This window comes from Acomys russatus, chromosome 25, assembly GCF_903995435.1.
Source record: "Acomys russatus chromosome 25, mAcoRus1.1, whole genome shotgun sequence".
Lineage (NCBI taxonomy): Eukaryota > Metazoa > Chordata > Mammalia > Rodentia > Muridae > Acomys > Acomys russatus.
The window spans coordinates 41,651,258-41,673,166 of NC_067161.1; the positions used below are offsets into that span (position 1 = coordinate 41,651,258).

At 48.8% G+C, this 21,909-nt stretch overlaps 2 protein-coding genes across 5 annotated transcripts in view; one reads left to right on the top strand and one right to left on the bottom strand.

The window, feature by feature from the left end:
• Window positions 1-1,067, top strand: part of Smcr8 (SMCR8-C9orf72 complex subunit) — a 76,984-nt gene extending 75,917 nt beyond the window's left edge. For all 4 annotated transcript variants that reach the window (XM_051167676.1, XM_051167677.1, XM_051167678.1 and 1 more), the window contains one exon: window positions 663-1,067. In XM_051167676.1, the coding sequence (XP_051023633.1) occupies window positions 663-868 (206 nt within the window). In that variant the 3' untranslated portion in view covers window positions 869-1,067. The remainder of the gene's footprint in view (window positions 1-662) is intronic.
• Window positions 1,068-7,932: 6,865 nt separating this feature from the next.
• Tmem11 (transmembrane protein 11) lies at window positions 7,933-21,480 on the bottom strand. The gene is made up of 2 exons (XM_051167680.1): window positions 21,127-21,480; window positions 7,933-8,459 (listed from the first exon to the last, which is right to left on the bottom strand). Exons 1-2 carry the CDS (start codon window positions 21,180-21,182, stop codon window positions 7,943-7,945), a joined length of 573 nt encoding a protein of 190 aa, XP_051023637.1. The 5' UTR covers window positions 21,183-21,480; the 3' UTR covers window positions 7,933-7,942.
• Window positions 21,481-21,909: the final 429 nt, after the last annotated feature.

Below are 21,909 nucleotides of genomic sequence, written 5' to 3' on the forward strand. Positions count from 1 at the left end.
CAGCTGTGCACTCCGCACTCAGTGCATAGGGGTGCGATGGGGTCACATGGTTGTGAAGCGGCCAGCACAGGGCAGATGATACAGCATAAGCCTAGCATCCCTAGTCACTGGCTGTTGCCCAGATGTGGACTGAGGTAAAAAAGACTTTCCTGCTAGTGCAGGGGCTCAGTGGGTAAACACCTGCCACCGAGCCTGACAACCTTCCGGGGTTTTTACACTTATTTAAGTATTTTATGTACATAAGTGCTCTGTCTTCATGGATGGTAGAAAGAGGGAATCAGATCCCATTACAGATGATTCTAAGCATGTGGGTGTTAGGAACTGAACTCAGGATCTCTAGAAGAATAGCCAGTGCTCTTAACCTACTGCTGAGCCATCTCTCCAGTGCCCATAATCATCTTTAGATGTGGGGTGGCGTCCACTCTGAGACCTATTGTGTGGCTTTTGGCATCTGTCACAGATCACCAAACAGGCGGCTCACTTTGGTCCCACGCACTAACTGGTCTACCCAGTCTCTCATCCTATGTCCTATGTCTCTTTTATCCCCATGTATGTGCTCCTCACTTTTTCAGTGTCATTGTCTACTTCCTGGAGGAGCTCTGGCGCGTTGGCCCCATGCCTCCGCATTTGTCCTTACATTCTTTTTCTTTTGTTTACTGTAGCTCTAGACAAGAGCACAGCCCAGGGCCGAAGCCCTGCAGAGGTGGCCCGGGATGTCCTTGCTGCTGTGGGGAAGAAGAAAAAAGATGTGCTCCTGAGTGACCTTGTGCCGGCCATGGCTGTCTATCTCAGAACTCTGGCTCCTGGCCTTTTCTTCAGAATCATGGCCTCCAGGGCCAGAAAAGAGCGAAAATCCAAGAACTGCTGATCTTGATAGAGCTGCTAGCTTGGCCAGCCCGATCTCAAGGGGTCCACAGTTGTGGCCTCGTGGAAGGCTGGCTCGTTCTCAGGGGTGGGCAGGAGCACTTCTGTTTTCCCCAGGAGCGGGTTAACCCTTACCTTAAGGAGTGAAGTGTAGACTTGGGCTGAGACTCTGAAAGATGCAAAATAAAAGGCTGAATAAATAGGGTCAGAGTTCTCAGTGGAGTCCTGAACGTGCCAGATTTCAGACGTGGTTCTGGAGGTTTGGGAACCAGACCCAAATCAGTTCTTTTTGTTTGCTTGCTTGTTTGTTTGGGGATTTTTTGTTTTTTGAGATAGTTTCTCTGTGTAGCCCCTGCTGTCCTGGAACTCATTCTGTAAACCAGGCTGGCCTCGAACTCATAGATCCACCTGCTTCAGCCTTGAGAGTGCTGGCATTAAAGGTGTGTGCCACCAACCCCACCCTAGACACCCCCCCACCCCCCACCCCCCACCCCCGGCTTCCCAAATCCGCTTAGTTGGGTTTGTTGGAGACCACTGATCCAGCTCTTATGGAAGAAGCCTGAGGAGAAGACTGGTAGTCCTAAGGTGTTTCCAGGTCCTGCAGCAGCTCACTGGAACATGGGTAAGTGTAGAATGGATGCCTCCTACATAGTGCCAACCTTAGCCTTAGGAAAAACTCCCCTAGTCCTGCTGACTTTCAGAGTAGCCTTGCAAGGGCACTGGGTACTATTCTAAGTTTAAGATGAACCTGTTAAGAGAAGAGCCAACAAGGAAAGCTCCTGCTTGGCTCTGGGTGTGAGGTGGCAAGAAGGCTCGGACACTGCGGATGTTAGCTGCGGTTGCACTTCTCACTTCTCAGGCAGCGCCTTGACTCGGGATGGGAAGGCTTCCTTAGGGAGGTCAGAAGGCCCTTGTGTTCACCTCTGACTTTGTTTTTGTTTTTGTTTTTCAAGTCAGGGTTTCTCTGTGTAGCCCTGGCTGTCCTGGAACTCCCTCTGTAGACAGGTTGGCCTGAAACTCAGAGATCCGCCTGCCTCTGTCTCTGAGTGCTGGGATTAAAGTCATGTGCCACCCCCATCTGGCCACCTGATTTATTAAAAAGGCATGATGGGTTCACTGAGCAGGTCAACTTTATTTTCCAGGTTTAGAAAGAAAACTTCCTGTTACAGAAACTGAAAGCTGAAACCATAGAGGGTCCATTGGAGATTTCTCCACCTTGTAAAACTCCCATATAAAGCTGTCATCGCCGGGCAGTGGTGACGCACACCTGTAATCCCAACACTTGGGAGGCAGAGGCAGGTGGATCGCTGTGAGTTCGAGGCCAGCCTGGTCTACAAAGCGAGTCCAGGACAGCCAAGGCTACAACAGAGAAACCCTGTCTTGAAAAACCAAAAAGAAAAAAGAAAAAAAAAAAAGCTGCTCAAGTGCTGACAGAATCACTTAGAGACCCTTAGATACTGGACCAGGCCTCCTCTCAGTCTTCTCTTTGCCCAGATTTCCAAAGCTGGATAAAAGGTGATCATTGATTTAAAAAGGAGAAAACTTTAAAAAAAAAAAAAAATGCTATCATCTTCACAGCTCTGGGCCTGTTGAGTGAATGGCCTTTTAAGAGTATTTAACAAGTATGTACTGTGTGTTAAGTATACCCCCTCCTTCCTATCTGCCCTGTTCTCACCCCTGTTCGCTCCAAGCTTCCACCCCCTTCACTTCTGTTTAATGTATATGTGCATCGTTTATATGAGGTTGGCTTAATTCACAGCATTGTCTCCAGGTGCGTCCGTTTTCCTTATCCCTATCTCTAGTTGCTGACGCTGGACACCTAAGCAGGCTGCACAGCTTGGCTATTGTGGCTGGTGCTGCAGTGCACTGATGACTAAGTGTCTCAGATGGTCTGACTTGCATCCTTTGGGTGATCATCAAGGGTTGGTATAGTATGTGGCAGATCTATTTCGAGTGTTTTGAGAAACTCCCATACTCATTTCTTTGTAGAGGTCTCAGTGTAGATTATTAACCTGCAGTGTATAAGGGTTCCCTTTTGTCCATATCCAGGCCAGCGTTTGCTTTTTCCTTTCTTTGTAAAAATTTATTTGCTTTTAATTTCATGTGCATTGGTGGTTTTGCCTGCATGTATGTCTGTATGAGGGTGTCAGAGGCCCTGGAACTGGAATTCCAGACAGCTGTGAACTGCTATGTGGTTGCTAGGAATTGAACTCATGTCCTCTGGAGGAGCAGCCAGTACTTTTAACTGCTGAGCCATCTGTTTTCTTTTCTTTTTTTCTTTTTGTTTTGTTTTGTTTGAGACAGGGTTTCTCTGTGTAGCTTTGGCTGTTCTGTACTCTCTTTGTTGACCAGGCCGGCCTCGAACTCACAGCGATCCACCTGCCTCTCCCTCCCCAGTGCTGGGATTAAAGGCATGTGCCACCACACCTGGCATGCTATGGAAGGTTTTTAACTTCATGAGGTCCCACTTAATCACTTGTTGGCCCTATCACCTGAACTGCAGGGGTCCTACTCAGAAAGTCCTTGCCTGTATCTAGAAATATTCTCCCACTTTTTCTTAGGAGGCTTGAGTTTTACATCTTACATGAAGGTGTTTGATCTATTTAGAATTGGTTTTTGTACAGGGCGAGATAAAGATCTAGCTTCATTCTTGAGCGTGCAGATGCGGAGGTCCAAGCTTTACAGCACCACTTGTGTATTCCTGGCATCCTTGTAAAAGCAGGTAGTTGGTTTTCTTGTTTCTTGAGACAGGGTTTCTCTATGATAGCCTTGGCTGTCCTCGACTTGCTTTGCACCTGCCTCTGCCTCCCAAGTGCTGGGATTAAAGGTGTGCACCACCACCACCCAGCAAAAGCAGGTAGCTGTAATGAGTTTCTATGTTTTATTTTGTCCCATCGATGTTGATACCGTGCTGTTTTGTTGTGAAGCAGTCTGGTTTTTCTAGTTTATTATTTTGAAGAATGGCTTTTGAATTTTGATGCAATTGCATTGAATCTGTAGGTATCTGATATGGTAGCCAGTTTTCTCCCTTCCCTCCCAGACTGTATCTCAGTCTTGCCTCAAACTTACTCTGTAGCCAACACTTTGTGGACCTTTAACTCCTGGTCCTCCTGCCCCTGCCTCTCAAGTGCTGGGTTTCCATGCACGTGCCACCATGCCAGTTTATGGAGTGGTAAAGGTCACATCTAGGGCCTCATAAATACCCGGCAGTCACAAACTGAGCTACACTCTCCAGCCAAGATGACCATTTTCACAAAGTAATTCTTCCAGCCCGTAAGGATGGAGGTCCTTCCACCTTTTCTTGTCTTTAGTTTCTCTCGTGACTGTTTTGTTTTCTCTGTATAGGTCTTAATCCTGTCACTTTGCTGAGAATGCTTGGCAGTTGTTTTTCTGTGAAGTCTAGAGTCATGGAGAAGCATAATTTGCAAGTAAGGAGACTTCTCCCCTCTCCTATCTGTGTTTTATTCGCTTCCTATTGTTGAGCTTTTTTTTTTTTTAAATATTTTCTGTGTATGGGTTTTTTTTTAATGTTTTTTTTTTTTTTTTTTAATTTTAATTTATGTGTGTTAGTGTGAGGGTGTCAGATCTTGGAGTTACAGACAGTTGTGAGCTGCCATGTGGGTGCTGGGAATTGGATCGGGTTCTTTGGAAGAGCAGGCAGTGTTCTTAACCGCTGAGCCATCTCTCCAGCCCGTGTATGGGTTTTGTCTGCGTGTTTATCTACATGTGCAATGCAATGCCTGCTGCTGTGGAGACCGGCAGAGGGCATCAGATTTTCTAGGACTGGAATTACTTTTAAGCAGCCATGTGCTTGCTGGGGGTTGAATCTGGGTCCTCTGGAAGAGCATCCAAAACTCTTTAACCACTCAGCCATCTCTCAAATGCATTGCGCTTCTCTCCTGACCCTGGTAGGTGATTTAAAATGGCTGCAGATAGCCTAGGATACAAGGCTTTCAAGTTCCATGGGAGAAAAAAGTGAGTGGGCGATCAGACCTAGGGGCTTATTTACCCTGGCTCACACTTTATCCTGGATGGCCCAAGAACTGTGGGTGAAATGTGGATACAGATCATGAGTGGCCTCTCATCTTCCAGATAGTATCCACCCTCCTATCAGGGAGAAAGGACTCCTTAGTGTTCACAGTAGATCCCAGAGCCAGGGAGGAAACTGTACTGGGACTGCAGCCTAGGCCCTTGTAGCACAAAGCTACAAAGTGCCAGCATTTCCCTAGTGAACGGCAGCAACAAACATACTGCCCTATGTGGAAATGAGAAGACCTTTTCTGACCCACTGAGGAGGGTCACGCCCAGCTACCATTCTTTCCTCTCCATTAAATAAAATAAGCCATAACTACAACAGTCACCAGGGGACACCAAGGATTCATGCAATCTGCAGACTCATGTCCTCTGCTGCTCACGCCAGATGACCAAGGCCGAGTATGAGGGCAAGAGAGCCACCTGCAAGGCTCTGGAATGCACAGCCACTCCCAGCAACCCGAATCTCCTCTTCCTACCTACCAGAGAGCTGTGTGCTTGAAAGGCTCAGCGCTAGCCTAACCTTCAACTCGAGTTTATTTTGTTCCAACATTTTCAGCTCAGTACCTCAATGTAAGAGCTGCTGGCACCTATGTTACTGTGTTGTGGCAGTCCTGGCTTTCTGTTCTGTGTCCTGTCCCAATCCCTCCTTCATGCTTAAATTCCTTAAGTGTCTAGGTGATAATTGTTTGGTTCAGTCTCCACTTTGCTCTTTAAACCATGGTGTCTGACCACTAATGCTTCTTTTTGTTTGTTTGTTTTTTGGTTTTTCCAGACAGGGTTTCTTTGTGTAGCGTTGGCTGTCCTGGACTCACTTTGTAGACCAGGCTGGCCTCGAACTCACAGGGATCCGCCTGTCTCTGCCTCCAGAGTGCTGGGATTAAAGGCGTGCACCACCACGCCCAGCCCCTATTTGCTTCTTGACCTAGCAGCAGTCCATCCTGCAGGACAGGAGACAGGGTGAGTCCATGCATCAAGGAAGGACATAGCCACTGAACCAGATGTGTAACTGGGGTGAGACACAAGTGGAAGGAGCTCCCCAAGATCTGCCTGTTTACTCTTAACTGTCCCTTTAGACCCTTTACTCCTGAAAGTGGTAGTAGGTAGGCAATTGAGACTAGATTGCTTTGTCAAATTCCTCCCATGACCCATGCCCTAAAGGGTCACACAGAACTCTTACTGGGTGATAGCCTAGGGTTAGTGCTGGATGGCCTAATAGGAGGGCCAAAGCCATTTTCTTCTCCACATAAAAAGGTATTGTGAAAGCATTGTGGTGTCACCAGAATGTGAGGTTCATATGCTGCCCCTCTCATAGGCTAGCCCCACCCACACCTGCCCTTCTGGCCAGGGGCCAAATTACCAAGATGGTATTTCAGAATCTGGGTTAGTACACTTAAGAAGAGTCACTTTGTTCAGGACGGCTTGGGAAATAGGAAGGAGCTGTTTGTACCTGGTTTCTATTTTGGGTAAGGGCATCTGCTCAGCTGAAATGAGGTCCACAGCCCAGTCTATCTGCCCCCCCCCCCACCCCCGCCATGCAGTCTGATGTGCTGAGAGAACACAGCCAGACCAGGTGACTGCTTGTCACAAAAGCCCCTTCCGTGCTGTGCTGGCCCACAGGCTCAGAGCCAGCCTTCAGTTACCTGAGGCCTCTCTCATAGGCAGCAGATACCAATTCATCTGGGGCTGCTGTGGCAGCTACCTCTTCACCATCCTGAGACATTAGTTCTACAGCGCTTGGAACTGGAACTAAGTCAAGGTTTCTTATAACTCTGGATTTCTCCTATTACAAATGGCCAAATCAATCACCCCTGAAATTTCTCTAAAGCCTTGCTCCCCTTACATCCAGGTTAGGCCCCCTTCCTGATGCTGCGCATCACAACTTTCTAAGGAGAAGCTGGCTTGGCTATCTACTACAGAAGCGCCATGCAAAACTCTTTGTGCAGATCATTTTCCACTGAGAGCCCTAGTGGGGGGAAAGGTGTGTGGTGGCCTTTAATCCCAGCACCCAAGGGGCAGAGACAGCATCTCTGAGTTCCATACCCACCTGGCCTACACAGTCAAGTGAGTTCTCTAGGACTCACTGCCCTGGGCAGGGGCACCTTGCACAGCTAGGGCATTGGATTGAATTCAGGGCTACATAGGAACAGCAGAGATTTCTATTTTCTTTTTGTTTTTTTCGAGACAAGGTTTTTCTGTGTAGCCTTGGCTATCCTAGACTTGCTTTGTAGACCAGGCTAGTCTCGAACTCACAGCAATCCACCTGCCTCTGCCTATGAGTGCTGGGATTAAAGGTGTACACCACCACACCCAGTGAGATTTCTGTTTTCTATGCTCTCCTAAATCAAGTCTTTGGAGAAGGGCTTCAGGGATGGATGTCCTCAGATGAGCCAAAGGGAGGTCAAGGCCACCTTATACTGTATTCTCTTCAACAGTTCATCACTGTGCTAATGAACAATTCAGGCGTGGGGAAGGGGGGCATGACTGGGCTAGACTAGCAGGCCAGAAGCCAGCGTAGCTGTTGCTATTATGTCATGTGCACTCTATCTGGCAGTATGTTCGCTTTAGTGCTGCTGAGCAGCAACACATAGCATAGCAGGGTGTGTCTGCAGCACTTGCCCGTCTCACATACAGCAGCAGCTACAGGCATAGAAAGAGAGAACAGAAGTTGAAATTCTCATAATTTTAATGGTCAATAGCTTCTGGTTGGCTTCTGAATGGTATAGTTAAACAATATACTTAAGATACCCCCACAGCGAGTTCACACCCCTCAGAAAGTAGCATTGGCTCCTGTCCATATTCCATTGCCCAGTCAGACTTGCACAGCCTGGGACCTGCTCCTGGGTTATGGAAATAGACATCTTAGTGTAGTGAGCTGAATAACCCCTGGCATACCCATGATCTGTTATTTTTGCTTAAAAAATAACAAGTATTAAACCAAACACTTTCCCAGGTGCTGTTGCTTCACAGAGAGACCCCAAGTGTGGCTGTAGGGATGGGAGTCCTGTGGGCCCCGTGGTCCTGCGTCGTGCCCACACTCCTGCAGTCATACGGCGTAGAGCTCATACACCTTCTTTACACAGTACACCAGGGCAGCCAGGGCTATCGTGTTGTGCAGTCTCTTCCTGTGCAGGTCGTCCTTCCGAACCAGCACCACTGGTGTGGAGGAGGTGAGCGTGTGCAGAGGCAGGCGGGACAGTTTATAGGCATCATACTCCACCTGGTACTTGCAGCAAGGGTCAAACTGCCAGGAGATCCCATAGAGGGTACAGCAGGCCAGGCTCAGCACACCAGCGGGCAGGGAGATGTAGTGGGAGTAATCCAGAGGCAGTGCCAACGGGGTGAAGAGGCAGGCAGTGCCCGCCAACACGGCCGTCTTGTGCAGGCAGTTGCCCACGGTGATCCAGCGTGCTGTCTCATCCCCAATTCGGGTGGGCTCGATCACAATGTACTTGTACTGGGCTTCCAGCGCCTGCTCCAGCTCATACTCAAACTGGTCCTGGGCATTCTCCCCGCTGTAGATTTCATGTACTATGTAGCAGTCTGTGGCTGACAGGCTGACCCTTTAGTGGAGGGACAAAGACAAGGAGGTTAGATTAATTGGCCTAGCTTATTTGGGTGTGCAGGGTTGGACAAATATTTGTCTCAGCTTCAAGGACATCCCACTTACAGATTCATTTGCTTCAGAACCCAACCTATAAGACAACAATTTTTTTCCATGAAAGAAATAGTGCAGAGGGGCTGGAGAGATGGCTCAGCGGCTAAGAGCACTGTCTGTTCTTCCAGAGGTCCTGAGTTCAATTCCCAGCAACCACATGGTGGCTCACAACCATCTATAATGGTTGATGCCCTCTTCTGTCATACATGCAAATTGAACACTCAAATAAGTAAATAAATAAATATTTAAAAAAAAGAAAGAAAGAAAGAAATAGTGCAGCAAAAAGGCCACAGTAGTGGGCAGGCAAGGTGTTCCACACCTTTGATCTCAGGATCTGGAGGCAGAGCCAGGCGGGTCTACAAAGTGAGTCCAGGACAGGCAAGGCTATTACACAGAGAAACCCTGTCTCGGAAAACAAAAACAAAAACAAATCTGGAGACAGAGACAGGCAGACCTCTATGAGTTCAAAAAGACTTTGTCTTGAAAATACACCACTCAAAAAAAGACTCTACTCCAAGTACAGGGCTGGGGGAACCCATACCCAGACCAGCATGCCTTCAGTAAAAAAGGCACTGGCTTGTACTCGGGGTAATCCAAATGCTTTACCCTAATCTAGTGACTGCAATTATGCTGGGCTCAGGTAAGGCTTAATTAAATCACAAGCCCCAAGTCAGCTGTGCACCAGGGAGAACGCTGTCCCCTGGGGTGGGACCAGAAGCCTCAGCCTGGGGAATAGAGGTGGCTCAGATACAGAGATTGCCTCATCTTCCCAAGGCCCCTAGACTCACTCCTAACATGACAAAAAATAAAAATGAAAACAAGCCACAGCAGGGGGCATGGCCGAAGTAGCCTGTTCATTGACATGCCATGCTGCAGCCTACTCAAGTCCCCAACCCCAGGAAGCTGCCGATTCCAACTGGAAAGCAGTATTTTCCCATGAAAGTCTTGTGTGGCACATCTCTATTTAGAGTAAATTCCAAGGGGAGGAAGATGAGCAGGCCCCTGCACTTGCCTCTTCACAACAGGACACATTTATTCTCAGACACGCTTAGCGACTAAGTAAGCTCTAGCTCAAAGTCAAGAGTTGAGAGCAGCCATGGTGGCACACGCTTGCAAAACCAGTGCTCAGTAGTCTGCACTAGGAGGGCTGTTCCAGGCTGGCATGAGCTGCACAGAGAGACCCTACCTCAAAACCAACAAGATCCCCTGATAATCCATTCTCAAGTGGGTGCACTTATGGCTAAGAGATTCCCTTTGTGGCCTCATGTCCATCAGCCAATAAAAGACAAAACACCAATTTACACACCCATCTGTGAAACTGGGATTCCAGGTAGAGCCACTTCCAAATCATCCCAAATCCTGCTCACTTTCAGAGTCGACACAGGGCACCTCCCTGTGCACACAGCATCTGCAGCCAGCCCCCCCACCCCTGTGGAACACTCAAGGCAGACTGTGGGGTGGGTTCAAGCTGGATTGCAGTGCTCTTACAACGCACTACAACTCTAGTGTCATGCCCTCTCTACCTGTTGCCTGTGGCCAGCCTGAGCACAGGAGAAGGTTGTTTCAGTAAGGCATAACCAGCACCTGCAACAGACTGCTCTTTCTTAAAACCGTATTACTAGGCAGACTACACTTCTGATCTCTTCCTGGCCAGTGCCAGCATCTTCTGCATGCCTAGCTGGCGCCCAATCCACCCAGGCTAGCCCGAGAGAGCCTATCTCTTGCTGTTTGTCAAGACAAATGTGTGGGTGTGTTCATGATTATAGACATGTCTGGAAATGGGAGGCCAGTGCTCCATAATACAAGGTGACATGAAGCAGACATAGCCACGGAAGAGCTGAGTCACTGGGTCATGATTCTCACGGAAACAGTTTTGTGAACATCCCAGCTTGCAGCAGCTATAAACACAGGAATGCCCCGAATCCTCATGTGGATGCCTGTGGTACATGCTCCCGCTGACTGTAGAAGGCCAAGTAAGCTACTTTTGTCATGGTCTTGATGATCAGGGTTACAACTGAGAAAGATGGACATAAAAGGTTTCTGTAACAACCCCTACCCCCACCCCCAGGAGAAACAGCCCTAGACAGAAAGCCACTGAAGAGATAAGGGGCCGGGTGTGGTGACGCACGCCTTTAGTCCCAGCACAGGGAGGCGGCAGAGGCAGGCAGATATCTGAGTTTGAGGCCAGCCTGGTCTACAATAAGTGTCTAGGACAGCCAGGGCTACACAGAGAAACCTTGTTTCAAACAAAACAACAAGTTTAAAATCTTGAAGCTTTTCAGATTAGAAATGTACTATTTGCAGCTGATCAGAACCCTGAGCTTTTCCCTGTACCCAGGCAATGACGTGGCAATGTGACAATGACAGCTGAGAGTCAGGGGGTGGGGGACACTGACAGCCAAACGCCAGAGAAATTGAGTCAAGTAGGAAAAAGCAAAGTAGAGAAGTCTTTTCTAATAACACAACTGGTTGTGTGTGTGTGTGTGTGTGTGTTGTGTGCATGTGTAGATGCTCAAGCAGGCGTGTGCGTGTAGGGCTCAGTGTCAGATTCTTTTTCTCTATTCTCCCCACGCCCCAGACATGGTTTCTCTTTGTAGCCCTGGCCATCCAGGAACCTTGCTTGAACTCAAGAGATCGGCCTGCCTCTGTCTCAACTGTTGGGATTAAAGGCATGCGCACTGATGGCCTGGCTCCACCTATTTTTTTTTTAAGGTGCCTCTCACTGACCCTGGAGTTAGCCAAACTGGCTAGACTGGCAGGCAAGGGAGAGTTCCAAGGATCCATTGTCTCTTCCCTCTGCCAGCACTGACCGAGGTTCCAGACACAGGCTGCCACATCCAGCTTTTATGTAGGTGCCCTTCCTACAAGCGGAGTACACACCATCTCCTCAGCCCCTATTGATTGTACTTAAGAACACTGTCCTAGCTGGGCAGTGGTGGCGCACACCTTTAATCCTAGCGCTCCGGAGGAGAGGCAGGTGGATCTCTGTGAGTTCCAGGCCAGCTAGGGCTACACTGAAAAACCCCTGTCTCAAACAAACAAAACAAGCAAACAAAGATTATGCTATGCACTTTGCTAACACTGGGTGAGTGTTACTCTATCCTGAGCCTGCCTTCCGTGGAGCAGGCGGCAACTCTGCTCCGGTACCGCAGGTCATGGCCTGCTGCCCTCGGCTTCCTGCAACAGCTCTGCCATGCCTAGAGCATCCAGTGTCGGGTAAGGGAAGGGGATAGTTAGCAGGGGTCACTTGGAAATGCTGGCATTACAGCCAACATGAGCTATACCTAAGGAAACTCTACAGTCCATACATACTCGGCCCGCTCTGAGATACAGGTGCCCTGACAATGGCTGGCAGGCTGTGCAGAGGGTGCTGTAGTTCCTGTCTCACCCTGACCCAAGGCCAAATCTCAAATATAAGTCTTCCCAAAGTCTAAAAGCATCAGTTCAAGAGCAAGTCTGTTTAGAGCTGAGCTGTATAGTGAGTGCAAAATCTGTCCGGTAAGTGAGAAAGAAGTAAACTGGGTTGTCCACTGCTCTGGGCAGTGGATGTTTGTGGGTTTTTTTTTTTTTGTTTGTTTGTTTGTTTTGTTTTTTCGAGACAGGGTTTCTCTGTGTAGCCTTGGCCATCCTGGACTCACTTTGTAGACCAGGCTGGCCTTGAACTCAAAGCGATCCACCTGCCTCTGCCTCCCGAGTGCTGGGATTAAAGGCGTGCGCCACCACGCCCGGCTTCCGGGCAGTGGATGGCACGGCATCCTGTGATGGGGATTCAAGCAGCAGGCTCCCTTATGCTTTGCTTAAGTACAGAGCTAATAAGGCTTGTCTTCAAAAGCAAGCCACAAGGTTGTCAGTCCTCTTCCTAGGGAGCTATGTGGGAGCTAAGCCAGGCTAGACTTGCTTCCTACTCAGAAAGTTAAGTGGTAAGTTTTCAAACAGGGTATCCCTGGCTGGCCTTGTACTCCAGACCTGCCTGTCTCTGCCTTCTGGGATTAAAGATGTGGGCCACCAGAAATGCTTGGCTCAAATACAGGTTTTGTTATTATCTGTGATAACGTATACATAACAAAATTTAGCACCTTGTTAAACAATTACATCATTAGACAACCAATCTCCAGAAGTTACAAATTCAAAACCATGCCCACTGAACCGCCCTGTTGTGCTCACTGTTCTATTCCCGGGAGTTCAACTGTTCTAGGTATTACACTTTCATGGAAGCACCTGTTTGTCCTTTTGTGGCTTGTCCATTTCACTTAAATAATGTTTTCTTTTAAAACAAAAGGTGTGGTGGCATATGCCTTTAATCCCAGCACTGGGAGGCAGAGGCAGGTGGAAAGCCAGGCTGGTCTACATAGTGAGTCCAGGACAGCCAAGGTTACACAGGGAAACCCTGGATCGAAAAGCCCCAACACCCCGAAACCAAACAAAAAACCCAAAACAAAATAAAACTCTAGCATTTAGTCCTCTTCCTCCTCTCCTTCTTCTGAAATAGGGTCTCGCTACATAACTCTAGTTGTTCTGGAACTTGGCATATAGACCAGGCTGGCCTTGAACTCAAGAGACCCATGCCTCTCCCTTTTAAGTGCTGGGGTTGGATTAAAGGTGTGCACCACACTCGGCTACACCTCGGGTTATTTTGTGTATGTGTGCATGCATGAAGTCCAGGACAACTTGCAGATGTCAGCTTTCTCCTACCCTTGTGTGAGTTCCAGGGATAATTCTCACCTGGTAATGCTTTTACCTGCTGAGCCATCTCTCTGGCCCCTTATTTTTAATTCTTTTAGATGAATACTCAGATGTAGAATTGCAAGGTTACACAGTAATGTTATTTTTAAATTATTTTTTAATTATTTTTATTTTATGTGGATTGATGTTTTGCTTGTGTGTATGTCTGTGTGAGGGCGTCAGATCTTGGAGTTACAGATAATTTTAAGATGCCATATGGGTATTGGGAATTGAACCTGGGTCCTCTAGAAGAGCAGTCAATACTTTTTTGGCTTTTCAAGACAGGGCTTCTCTGTGTAGCCTTGGCTGTCCTGGCGCTCAGAGAGATCCAACAGTCTCTGCCTCTGAATGGTGGGATTCCAGGCATGCGTGGCGTGAAACAGCCACGCATGCCTGGCTTGTTGAATGCCCGGCTGTTGCAGTCAGTACTCTTAACCACTGAGCCATCTTTCCAGCCCTTAAAACTCTTTTTTTTTTTTTTTTTTTTTTTGAGACAGGGTCTCTCTGCGTAGCCTTGGCTGTCCTGGGCTTACTGTGTAGACCAGGCTGGCCTCGAACTCACAGCGATCTGCCTGCCTCTGCCTCCCGAGTGCTGGGATTAAAGGTGTGTGCCACCACGCCCGGCTAAAACTCTATTTTTAATCTTGAGGACTTGTGAGCCTGTCTTTCCCTGTGGCCTTATCACTTTACCTTTCCATTAACAGTGCAGAAATGTAGCTGGTCTTTGCTACTTTGTGTGTTCTTCTTTTTCGCACCCTTTGTCCCCACTCCCTCTCCTTTCACCCCCTAACACTAGACAGAAGAGAAACAAGGAGGACAGGAGAGAGCTAACAGGAAAATCCTTGAATCTAATTTCTTTCGTTCTGTCTCTTTTTCACCAAGGCTACTAACAAACCATAAACAACCTCCCTAAATGACCAAAATCACTGATCCTGCCTCTCAGGACCCTAGCATGCATATACTCTATGAAAAGCTCCCAGAATTCAAAGTAACACAGTAGCAGAAACTACATGCAGCTTACAAAACCATGCCTCTGCTAGAGCATGAGGCAAATCACAGTCAGCAGCTGCAGTCCAAAGCAGCCCCACACCCACACACCTAGGATTAACACAGGAACATAATCTTAAAACTCTTCTGTGGTTTTAAAAATTAATTTAATTCAGGCGGTGGTGGTGCATGCCTTTAATCCCAGCACTTGGAAGGCAGAGACAGATGGATCTCCATGAGCTCCAGGCTAGCCTGGTCTACAAATAAGAGTCCAGGATAGCCAAAGCTACACAGAGAAACCCTGTCTCTAAAAATAAAAAAATAATTAATTCGTTTTCATTTCATGTGCATTGGTGTATAAAGGTGTCAGATATTGGAGTTACAGACAGTTGTGAGTTGCCATGTGGATGCTGGGATTTGAGCCCAGTTCCTTTGGATGGGCAATTAGTGCCCTCAACCACTGAGCCATCTCTCCAGCCCATTTCTGTTTTTTGTTTGTTTGTTTGTTTGTTTGTGTTTGGTTTAGGTTTTTTTGTTTTTTTGAGACAGGGTTTCTCTGTGTGTCCTTGACTTGCTTTGTAGACCAGGGGGCCCTCAAACTCAGAGAGATCCACCCACCTCAGCCTCCGAGTGCTGGGATTAAAGGCGTGCACTACCACACTGAGATGCCATTTCTGTTTTTTAAAGAAACCAACATTTCTAGAATTTTCATTACTCACGAAGGTTCCAACTTCTCTACAGCTTCACCGACCCTTGGTATTTTATGCTTAATTTTAAGTTAAATTTTATGTTATATATAAGGTTGCTTTGCTTGCATGTACCACTTGCATGTCCAGTGCTGGCAGACGTCAAAAGAGAACATGAGAGTTATAGACAATTGTGAGCTGCCACATGGGAATAGGAGGCCGGTTCTCTGAAAAAGCAGCCAGTGTTGTTAACATCAAGACAGTTCTCTCTCAAAAAAAAAAAAAAAAAAAAAAAAAAAAAAAAGAAAAAGAAAAAGAAAAAGACAGTTCTCTCTAGTCTCATATCTTCATTTGGGAGGAACACATACACGCCAGAGTGCATATGGAAGCCAGAGGCCTTTATGCAGGAGTCAGCTTTCTCCTCCCACTAAGAGTCCCAGGACACAGACAGGCATGTCCAGCCTTTTACATGCGTGCGTCTTACCCACTCAGCTACCTCCCCAGCCCCATGCTTCTATACATCCCCTCCCCCACTACTTTGGTTTTTGAGACAGGGTTTCTCTGTGTAGCCTTGGCTGTCCTGGACTGGCTTTGTAGACCAGACTGGCCTCGAACTCAGAGATCTGCCTGCTTCCTCCTCCTCCTCCCCAAGTGCTGGGATTACAGGTGTGTGCCACCTCTCCAGGCAGAGCCTTTAAAACAACAAAAACCAGAGGATGTTGCCATCAAGGCATTCCCTTCTAGGTATGCCAAATGCAACAAGCTCCCAAGAATGTTTGTAACAAGGGACAGGAGAAAAAATATCGTGGCAATTAAGGTATCTGTGGCCTGAAAATGTAGAGCATAGCCAGCGGTCAAGCTGCTTTTATGTTGGTTTGTTTTCAGACCTGGCCTCACTATGTAGCACTGCCTGTCTTCCAAATGTTAGGGTTAGGGTGTGTGCCACCTCAACCATCACATTACTCACTCTTAACTGAGCCACATCTTTGAACACACACACACACACACACACAAGAACACATTTTATCTTATTTTGTATGTATGGATGTTTTGCTCCCATGTATGTCTGTGCATCATGTGTGCAGTGCCCAAGGAGGCCAGAAGAGGACCCGGAGGCTCAGGAACTTAATGTTACAGACAGCTGTGAGCATCCATGTGGAAACCCAGGTCATCTGGAAAAGCAGCCAGTGCTCATAAACGCTGAAGCCATCTCTGCACTTGGTATGCATATCCTCACTGCAGGGGCAGAAGGGCTTCTCAGTCACTAGGCCAAATGGTACAAGGCTTGCTTGAATGAAACAAAGAAACAGAATCGTCCTCTTCTGGCACAACACAGCTAGGAGAGCCTTAGTTGCCGCTGCAGCAGTACACTTATGGAGAACACCAGCTCCCAACACCCACATGAGGGAGGTGGCTTACAACCACTTGCAACTTCAGCTCCAGGAGACCCAGTGGCCTCTTCTGGACTCCACAGATGCCTATTCTCACATGTGCGCACATGCGCACACACCCTTAAAACAAATCTTGCTGGGTGGTGGGGGCGCACACCTTTAATCCCAGAACTCAGAAGGCAGAGCCAGGCAGATTTCTGAATCTGAGGCTAGCCTGGTCTACACTATTCTATGACTATCTCCTGCTTCTCCCCTGCCCCACTTCCTCTTCCCTCCCTTTCTGTTGCCCCTCCTCACGTTCACCCTCTTTTGCTTTTAAGTCCAAGGAGAGAACACCCTGAGCCAGTTTTCCTGGCCTCCCAGAGCACTGCAGGAGTGTGCGGACCTGGCTGGGTGCAGAAGCAAAGAGGACTGGAGCAAACCCTCTGTGGCTGTTTACACATACAAACTGGTTGATAAAGAAGAGCCTCACGTTGCTAGCACACAGACACGTCAAGCGCAGACAGACACAGGCAACAGTGGGATCCCCAGCAGTCGTCTGCACAGCAGCCTTCACCTGAAGAACTCCGGTGAGACTTCAGTGGTCACTGGCTCCCCCAGGAACTCTGCACTCATTAAAGTCGCTGTTGGCATCAGGACCCGAAAGAGGCAGAAAGAATGTTCCTTGTGGGTGCTGCTCATGAATCACTCTTCCTACCCCTGCCACAGCTCTTCACTCACCGAAGAAGCAAGCCATGGCCAACTCAAGCTAGGTAGAGAGGTCTCAGCCTGTTGCTCCTCCCTGGACACTGCCAACCCTACCTTTCTCAGAGGTGGGATCCACTGGAATGAGCGTGCAGAACTGAATCATAGAAGCAGGTATCAAAGCGAGTGGAAGCCAGACTGCTTGAGTAAAACCCAGAAAAAAAAATATACCCCAAAGGCTGGACCATGGCAGAATGGTGGACTTGGACATCCAGGTCTGTGAGCAGAGCGTGTGGGTCACCCATGAGTGCTGTCACCTCTCACTAGCCAACAGGCAGGACTCCCACCCGTCACCTCCATCCAGTGGCTATAGCTGGACTTTGGTGTTATGTCCCAGGCCTGCTCACCTCATCCAGACCAGGAGGAGGAATCCCACCACATACCAAAGCCAGAATGGGAAGCTCTTGAAATAGTAAGTGTCTCAAATCCCTGGAGTCCCCAGCTCTAAAAGGGAAGGACCAGAGCAGAAAGAGGGTCTATCACCCCAAGATGTAAACCAACCTGTCCACATAGCTGTTCCTCTGGAGTAGGCACTAACCCTACATTGGCCACCGGGACCTTGTACCCCTGGAATTCACAAATGACATGGTCTTCCACGAGAAGGTGGCAGGAAAGGCTATGGAGGCATCCAACCCCACAGTCACTGACTGCATAACAAATGCACAGAACAGAGGAAGTTTGAACACTCCAGGCCGCTTATCATGATCAGATGCAGATCAAGTAGCTCCACAGGATCATCAGAAAAGGAACTCAGAGTACAGGGCTATACGCACGCTCCAACAATCGTGGAGATCTCGGGGATGCTCAGGGGCGCTGAGAGAGAGCAGCACCAAGTAGCCCTAGAAAGGATAGACAGGGCTGTCTGAGAGTTGATCCAGGCTGGCACACAGGTGGCAGAATGCAAATACCTGCTCTGCTTTCCTAGATGGGTAAGTGTGCCTCAAAGAGGCTGGCAATCTGTTTGCTGTGCTTGCTGTCAGTATGCTCAATTTTGGGCAAGAATTCAGGTTACAGCTCAGAGTCTGATGCTCTTCATTACAAATACTGTTGTTTCCCTAGGTTTCATGGAGTGGAGAGAAAAATCAACACACAGGCGGCTCGCAGTTTGTTCCTTCCCTCTCCAATTTCAGTCTAGAGAAGTAACGTGCCTATCTGCTGCGCTGATGGCAAAGTCTTCTCTGTGCTTTACCATTAGTCCACGGTGAGTACTGGGCACTTGAAACATGGTCTATGGTCCAAGAGCCAAACTTTTCATTGTATTTAACTTTAATGTCAATGTAATCACCACTTATGGCTAGTAGCTACTGGACTGCTACAATAGTTGCTACTCAGCTCTAGTACTAGCCTGTGTTTCTGGCCTTAGGAAGCAGGAAAAGCAAGAAGCACCAAGCAAGGCCTTAAGTAAAACACATGCTCCATACTATGCTGAGCATGGTTTTTTGAGACAGCGTTTCTCTATATTATCTTGGCTGTCCTGGACTCACTCTGTAGACCAGGCTGGCCTCGAACTCACAGCAATCTGCCTGCCTCTGCCTCCTGAGTGCTGGGATTAAAGGCGTGCGAGACCACGCCCAGCATCCTTCAGTTTCAGCACAAGGCAGGCAGCAAGGTGTGAGCACCCCGGGAAGTGCTCTTAACATGAAACTGAAATTTGAGTCACTCCAAATGTGACATGGAACAAAGTCACTTAGGATCCATAAACAGCTTACTTGTGTCATGAGAGCCAATAATACACTCAGTCCTCAAAATCTATGGTGCTGAGCATACAATTATTCTGGCTTGCTCCACCCAGTCAGGCCACCAAGTAGGCAGGAATGGAGGTGTGCCCAGAAGTCAACTTGCTAGCCAGGGGGTTATGTTTCCATGCCCTGCTAAGAGTAGGAGGGCCTGAAGGAGATGAGATCCTGCGAATGGGTCTTTTGGGAAGGGCCATCACACAAAAGCAAACAGAGGGACAGCCTCCAGTCACTATACATTACCCAGAAGGAGGGCAGATAGCAACTCTCAAATCATAAAATCAGATACCCCATTCCTGGCAAACACACAGCATCTGTATGCATGGGTAGAACCTGCAGTTCCTGGCCAAAGGTCACAGCCTGAACACCTACAGGACCCAGGCAGATAACCTTAATTAGTCAAGATGTCAGGTGAGCCTGGCATGGTGGCCCACGCCTTTAATCCCAGCACTCGGGAGGCAGAGACAGGAGTGTCACTGTGAGTTCCAGGCCAGCCTGGTCTACAAAGCGAGTCCAGGATAGCCAGGGCTACACAGAGAAACCCTGTGTTTAAAAAAAAAAAAAAAAGATGCCAGGGGAGAACCAAGCAGCTGTTGCTCTGAACAGAGTCAACCACTATCAAATTTTATAGCAAAATCTTCATTTTATTTAAATTCCCTTAAAAGCTGTTGAAAATTGCTAGCCAGGGGGTTATGGGACTCTGGATCATGTGCCCGACATGTGGGGCCCAGTCCGAGGGGGCCTGGGTGTGGGAGGGAAGGGAGCAGGACTAGGAGGGACGGGCAGTGAACTGGGGTGAGCAGCTGGGAGTCAAGGACTGGACTCATACTATGGGTGGGTGGCTGGCTGACAAACTTTTTTTTTTATTAAATATTTGTTTCATGACAAAGGGGGAAATTCTTTTTTCTTTCTTTCATTCTCTATCTTCTTAGGTAGACCAGCAAGGCTCCTGTCCCATGCTTGAGGCATACCTGTTTGATCCTTTCAGCCTATCTCCAAGATTAAGCATATGGTAGGGTCTGACACTGTAGGGTGTGGCCGTGCAAACTTCTGATCCTAGCATTTGGGAAGCAGAGGCAGGCTGATCTCTGTGAGCTCAAGGTCAATTTGGTCTATGAATTTCAGGGCCCTGACTCTAAAAACAAACAAAAAGTATGTCTGATTCTGGGTCTTGTTACTAAGAATATTCTTCCTTGTTACTAAGGGGCTGAAATTAAAACCCTGAAAGCATTCTTTAGGATTTAAAGACATGGAAAACAACAAGATAATCTCCTTTTAGTGTCCTTATCTAAGAAGTAAGTGGAAGTTAGAAAGACCATTCCTTGCCACTGCTTTTCCAAACAGTAAATGCAGAATGGATTATTTTGCATAACTGAACTCAAGAACACTCTCGCTATCGCTGCTGACAAGCAGGAAGAACCGTGTAGGACGGGAAAGCTCTCTGCAGCAAGGGTCATGGGATGCATCAGTCAAAAAAGGAATGCAGACTAGTTGAGACAAAACTTTTGAGTTCGACCTACTCATCAGAAAAGAGGGAAAGGCCCAACTTTCTTTTCTTCTGACATCCACAGTAAAATTCGGAGGGTTAAGCAAAACGGACTGTTAATCCAGCACCGCCACCGATATGCACTCATTTCCCCACACTTCTAGTGCTCGAATAGTTTCTAGTAACCTATTAGCTAAAAATACTTCCCAGTGGGAAAAACATACAAGTTCAACATGAAACACGCCAACTGCTCTTGTCATCGGGAAATAACTGGAAGAAACAAACCCCTAGCGCCCCCAAACGTATTCAGTAGAAAAGGTCACTTTAAAGGACTTAGGGCAGAAGCGCTTGGAGAGAACTCTCAAGGATTGCTTGTTTTAGAAGGCGGCCGCTAGGCACAGGCTTTTGGAGGTGCGCCCAGCACGTTGCTGCTCTCAGCAGACGCCCCTAGAGCACACCGCCCCGCGAGCCTCTATCCTCCTTCTGTCCCCGGAGCCCATCCACGCCACATTGGGCTCCCAGGCCGGGCCAGCCACGTGCGCGAGCCAGCGGCCCGGCGTCCGTGCGTCGCTCGGTAGGACAGCGTGGCGGCCCTCCCAGCCGCTCGCCCCAGTTCACCGCCCGCCTGGTGCGGGTCGCCGCCCCTCCTAGTCCCGCTCCCTTCCCTCCTCGGCCGTCGCGCCAGCCTGTTCCTCCCACACCCAGGCCCCCGCGGACTGGGCCCCGCGCGCGTCGGGCATACGATCCAGAGTCGCGCGCGGCACAGAGGCTTCGCCGACTCTCCGGTCGGCCTTCGCCCGCGGTCGCGAGCCCAGCTTACCTCTCTCGGGAGCCGCCGCCGCCTGGACCCAGACGCCTCCTTCCCCACGCGGCCATCTTGGAGACTTTCGGCTCGTCGGGAGTTGGAGCCGACGCGGCTCGGGGCGCGCGCGGGCCGAAGGGAAACGTAGTCCGGTGAACCGCACGTAACGCGAGCGGTGGTTGCGAGCGGACTACACTGTCCACAAGGCGGCACGCCGGAAGCCAGCTGTAAGCTGCCGCGCGCAAGAGGGCGAGGGGTGGGCTCAGCCGGAGGAAAAGAGTCTCCAAGTCGCACAGTGCGAGTCGCAGCGCCCACCGCCTGGACGTCCTTGGGCGCCTAGAGCGAGTGGCTGAAGGAGAGCGGAAAGAAAGCGCCTACCACTCCCAGAACGCCTCGCGGCGACCCCGCCCTCACGGCCTGAGAGCTCCAACTCTTGGCCCCAGCCATCCTGCCCTTCACGGTGGCCTCGGGCTCTAGGCGCTTGCAGTCTCCGGGTCTCACACTTTACTATGGCTTGAGCAGCTTAAACTCCGTTTCTCTCTTCTCATCTGCAGACTCGAACTCGCGCGCCCCCGGTTTGAAGGTTACTTCTGCCTCCGCAGTGTCAACTGTCCCCCTTTTCCTGAGAGGAACCTGCCAGGCTGACAAGATTTCAGAGATTTTGAGGGTCTGTAGATGGGCTTGACCTAAAATGCCTTTTCCTCTCAGCCAGTTTTTATACGTCAGGACCTTAGACCTGTCTGGTTTCTAGTAAGTTCCTGGTTTTCAAATTGAATATGCAACCCCGCCTCCAATTGCCAA